Below are 4,327 nucleotides of genomic sequence, written 5' to 3'. Positions count from 1 at the left end.
TGATTCATAACATAGTACTCAAAATATTTTAAAAGCCATGTCTTTTTGGCGTGAAACTCTCATTACATGGCTATGCATATAATGTTAAATGCCTTCACAGACGAAATTTTACAGGAATCCTAATTGATCTTGAAGTATCACAGTTGAATGCAATCGAGAAAATCTTACAAGACTCAAGACTTGAAAATGAACCTCAGATGTCCTGTTTTCAGAACATGTATAGAAAGTAAATGGGAACACACCCCCCTTTGCTCAATTCATCCACCAAAAACCCAAGTCCTGACTCCATAATAAGATTCTCCATTGAGAGATAGAAAAAGTCGCTCAGGCAACTGAGAATGCTTGTGAATGATTGTGCTGTATTTACAAATTTGAAGAGGCACTGTTCCCATGCCGAAAAGTTGCAAACAACCCTGCTATTACCTTACCAAACTACTTTCTAATTTGTCAGTCAAGTGAAACTAGATACCGAGCTAGCCCTGTGATATTTTCCAACAGACCTCCCTCTTTCCTAAACATCTGCTTTCCAAATTATATTATTAACATTGCCGTCATGAGAATTCTCAAACGCAGCAACTTTGGCACGATAAGCTGCAGCTGCCACAGCAGTGTTTACTCTCTGACCCTGAGGAAGTTCACAGGCTTCACTCATAGAAGCAAATCTTATTTCAGCAGGAGGAATGAAACAGTCCATTGAAAGGCCCGGGACATTGAAAGCCACTTCCTCAATTGTCCATGCTTCTTCCATCCTAGTTTTAGTGTGGCTCATTGCTGTTTCTCCAAACCTGAAAAGGGTTACAACTGAACGACCCGAGTGAGCAATCATTACTCCCTCAACAGGCCTATAATCATCGAGGAAGGAATTGATTGTGGTCTCCCAATACACTGCATCCCCTCCATTGTTCTGAATGCGGGTCAAATGGGAGTCTTCCAAGTGCACAAGGAGTCCTGTTTTCTGGCTGAAGTATCCAAACAAGACGTGTCTTATGATCTCTGCTGGCCCTTCACTCCTTGCTTTCAATGTCACAGGATCCGCGCAAAGCTTGAGGATGAAACAATCCTCTCCATTGACCTTCTTCTCTCCAGTACATCTTGCATTGGTAAACATACTTGCAGTGGTTCTGGGGTCAAGTCCCTGAAAACAATAAGGCACGCAATTGTCATCATCAAGTACCAATGTGGTATATGGCATGAAGCACTTTGTTAACAGCTTTTTCTTTTAACATTTTAGCTCGTTTGTTTATGTAAAACTTTTTAAAACCTTCATTTTTCTAAGAACAAATATACTTTAACTAACTTTCAGCAAATAAGTAAATCAGAAGCGTGTTCATCTAATTGCACACTTTAAGGAAGCAAAAAAGAACAATTAATAATTAAGCACAAGCAGGTTCACCTGAAGGGCTCGGCGCAAGGGTCTAACAGGCCCTTTAGCAGCATGTGCACCAAGCCAAGGTGTGTGCCTCCACACAAGTTTCCCATTGCAACCAGCATGAACCTTGCTGCCGCCAAGTGCAAGCTCCACATACCACTTGTCGGGATTCATCTGCCACAGGACAAACCCACCCGACTCTGCAGCTTTGGATGAATTCCGGCTCTTTACAACTCTGTTAGCAGTCTCAAATTCAGAAGCTATCATCCTCACCTTTCCCATTGCATAAGCATTGTGAATAGCATTCTGAAGCTTTTGCCCTCCAGATGCTGCCGTATACTGCTGCAATATATACTGGGCAGATGAACTTTCCTGCAAAGTCCACCCCCACAAAATCACGTTTAAGCACACTTATCTAAAGCTGAATCAAGTAGCAGGCTTTATAGAAAAACTAACAAATAACCTGGCTTTTCTCCCTCACAAGAAAGATAACTCTAGAAAGGAAAATCCCTCAAAAACATTCATCCTACTTGTTCAGGATTTCATACGAATCCAATCCTTCATATTTGAATCAAAGGGTAGAACTTAGCTATAGTCTCACTTAAATTCAACCATACAGTTGCATCGACCAATAAAATAACTTAATTGTTCTCAGAAAAGATAACATTTTATTTGTTGTAAATTCAATTAGGAATCTAAGCTACTGCACCTAAGTTTTACCCGAATCAAAAACATTTGTGGTTCAATGATATTGTCCTCAATCATCAAACAGCAGACTTCATTAAAAACTAAAAAAAATTTTACAATTTTTATTAAAAAAAAGGTTTAAAAATTAACATATCAATTTTAAAAAATACGAAACGAATTTTGACAAAACATAATCACAGCAAAATATGTAAGCATAAAACTGATAACGATCCAGCATGCGTGAAATGAAAGTAAACTTACAAGTTACACTCTCACCTACCTTGACTAAACCATTTAATAAAAAAACAGTTACAACCATATATTAAAAGTTTCACGAAATCAATTTTGCTAGTGGGTCAAAAAAATAAATTCAAAAAGCATTCCAAAAACCTTTTAATTATCGGAAAAAAAAAAAAAAAAAAAAAAACCAAAGTACTTGGTCCCAGAGAATCCAAAATTAAAAATAAGCCTTAAACTTTAATACTATCTAGTAAATAAATGTCATATATCAAAGATTTTAGATAGCGACTAATAACAAAAATAAATAAAAGTACTAACAATTGGAGTGTCTTTGATGCTAAGGTGAGGCAAAGGGTCAGCAGTGTTAACGTGCACCGGAGCAAGCGGCGCACCCAAGACACCAAGCAACAACCTCAGATCCGACCGTTTGCTGCTGTTACTGTTACTATTGTTGTTGTTGTTGCCGTTGCTGCTGTAGTTCGAGGAAGAAGAGGATGAACACGTGACTGAAGGAGATCTTGACAGCTGGCTTTTCTTCATCCAATGGGCCCACCTGCCTTCCATCCTCCCATCCTGGCCGTCCGTTCCGTCGGGTCCTTCTTTCAACGGTGATAAGGCCTCCGTGGGCCTCAAGCTCCCGGATCTCCCTATCAACGGCTCCGGTTGCGCCACGTAGTAGTGGGCCTGCTGGGTTTTACTGCTGCTACGTCGTCTTAGTAAGCTGGACATGGGGGACCCACTTCTCGGCGCCGGAGACTTCCCTCTTGACCTCGCCGGAGATAGTCCTCGTACCACTTCTTCCTTCAGTGCCGAAAAGAACCCTTGCTTTCTCTCCATTTTTACGACTCTGCCACTCCACCTCTCTCTCTCTCTCTCTCTCTCTCCCTCCCTTGGGCTTCACTTCCAAGCTGAGACAGCGAGAACAAAGCAAAGCAGAGCTCAAAGTGAAAGAATAGAGAGAGAAAGAGAAAGATTATATTGCCGTGAGACAGGGAAACTGTAGTGTAGCCCAACAGTTTTAGATTGTTATTATTCTGCGGCTTTTGTTGTTTTTTTATATAATTATATTATAGTATTAATTTGTGTGTGCTTAATATATAATACAGTGTTTCTTTTTCTTATAGGTTGTGGGTTGGGCAGTGAGAACAGAAAAAAGAGAGAGAGAGAGAGAGAGAGGAAAAGCGAGCTCAGGGGTTGGTTGGTTGGTTGGTTAGATTTTTGAAAGGGTAACTATCAACAATCAGCAACAGGACGAGACGTTATCATTATTATTATTATTATTTTTTTTAATGAAAGTAAAAAAAGGGTAGAGAGAGCGATCTAAGTAACATGGTCATAGTGGTCGTTATCACATTTACTCGAGAGAGAGATGCACGATATAGATTATTGTTTGAGAATAATTTATTTAGTTTTTATTTAAATTTTTTTTCTTAAATATGTTAAATTAATAAAATATTTACATTTTAAAAAAGTAAAAAATAAAGTTAGATTTTAAAAATTTTATAAATAAAAGTTAAAGAAAAAATTTGTCCGTTTCGCAATAGCTTTTTGCTAAAAAAAAATTTTTGAGAGATTTAAAAACTATAGATAAAAGTTATATATAAAAGCTAAAAAAATAAATAAAAAATAAAAAGCTGGTTTATAAGTTATTTCCAAAAACACACAAAATGTAAAGTATATGTTAAATAAATTATTTTTTTATTCTATTTATGATATGAATATTAATATTTTATGGGTCTTGGGCATTAGTTAGGATTGAATTTTTAATTGTAATTAATTGGCCTTAAACATGGATTGAATCACTTTCAATTTAAATTATATTTGTTTATTAATTTTTTTAAGTGGGATCCATTTTATTTTTATTATAGATTGTCCTAGGTGCACATGTTAACATACTCCATATATATTTATAATTGAAAAAAAAAAATGTAGGGTTTTAGGGCAAGCCATTTTCAACTCGACAAGACAAACCCTTCACACATATGACCTTTTGTCCTATGATCCTAGCTAATAATGGTGACTCAAACCCAT

At 37.1% G+C, this 4,327-nt stretch overlaps 1 protein-coding gene across 1 annotated transcript; it reads right to left on the bottom strand.

Moving 5' to 3' along the window:
- On the bottom strand, nucleotides 1–3,394 carry LOC126709426 (uncharacterized). The gene is made up of 3 exons (XM_050409671.1): nucleotides 2,615–3,394; nucleotides 1,394–1,741; nucleotides 1–1,135 (listed from the first exon to the last, which is right to left on the bottom strand). Exons 1-3 carry the CDS (start codon nucleotides 3,131–3,133, stop codon nucleotides 512–514), a joined length of 1,491 nt encoding a protein of 496 aa, XP_050265628.1. The 5' UTR covers nucleotides 3,134–3,394; the 3' UTR covers nucleotides 1–511.
- Nucleotides 3,395–4,327: the final 933 nt, after the last annotated feature.

Source organism: Quercus robur, chromosome 2, assembly GCF_932294415.1.
Source record: "Quercus robur chromosome 2, dhQueRobu3.1, whole genome shotgun sequence".
Lineage (NCBI taxonomy): Eukaryota > Viridiplantae > Streptophyta > Magnoliopsida > Fagales > Fagaceae > Quercus > Quercus robur.
The sequence above is the reverse complement of the archived record's forward strand: the minus strand, read 5'-3'. Positions and strand labels throughout refer to the sequence as shown.

What these genes read in the sequence shown, in the direction of transcription:
- LOC126709426 (XM_050409671.1), bottom strand. Translation starts at nt 3,133, where the DNA reads ATGGAGAGAAAGCAAGGGTTCTTTTCGGCACTGAAGGAAGAAGTGGTA. An exon ending in GCATCAAAGACACTCCAATT is followed by an intron (nt 1,742 to 2,614) that starts GTTAGTACTTTT and finishes TGGACTTTGCAG; the next exon opens with GAAAGTTCATCTGCCCAGTA. An exon ending in CCTTGCGCCGAGCCCTTCAG is followed by an intron (nt 1,136 to 1,393) that starts GTGAACCTGCTT and finishes TATTGTTTTCAG; the next exon opens with GGACTTGACCCCAGAACCAC.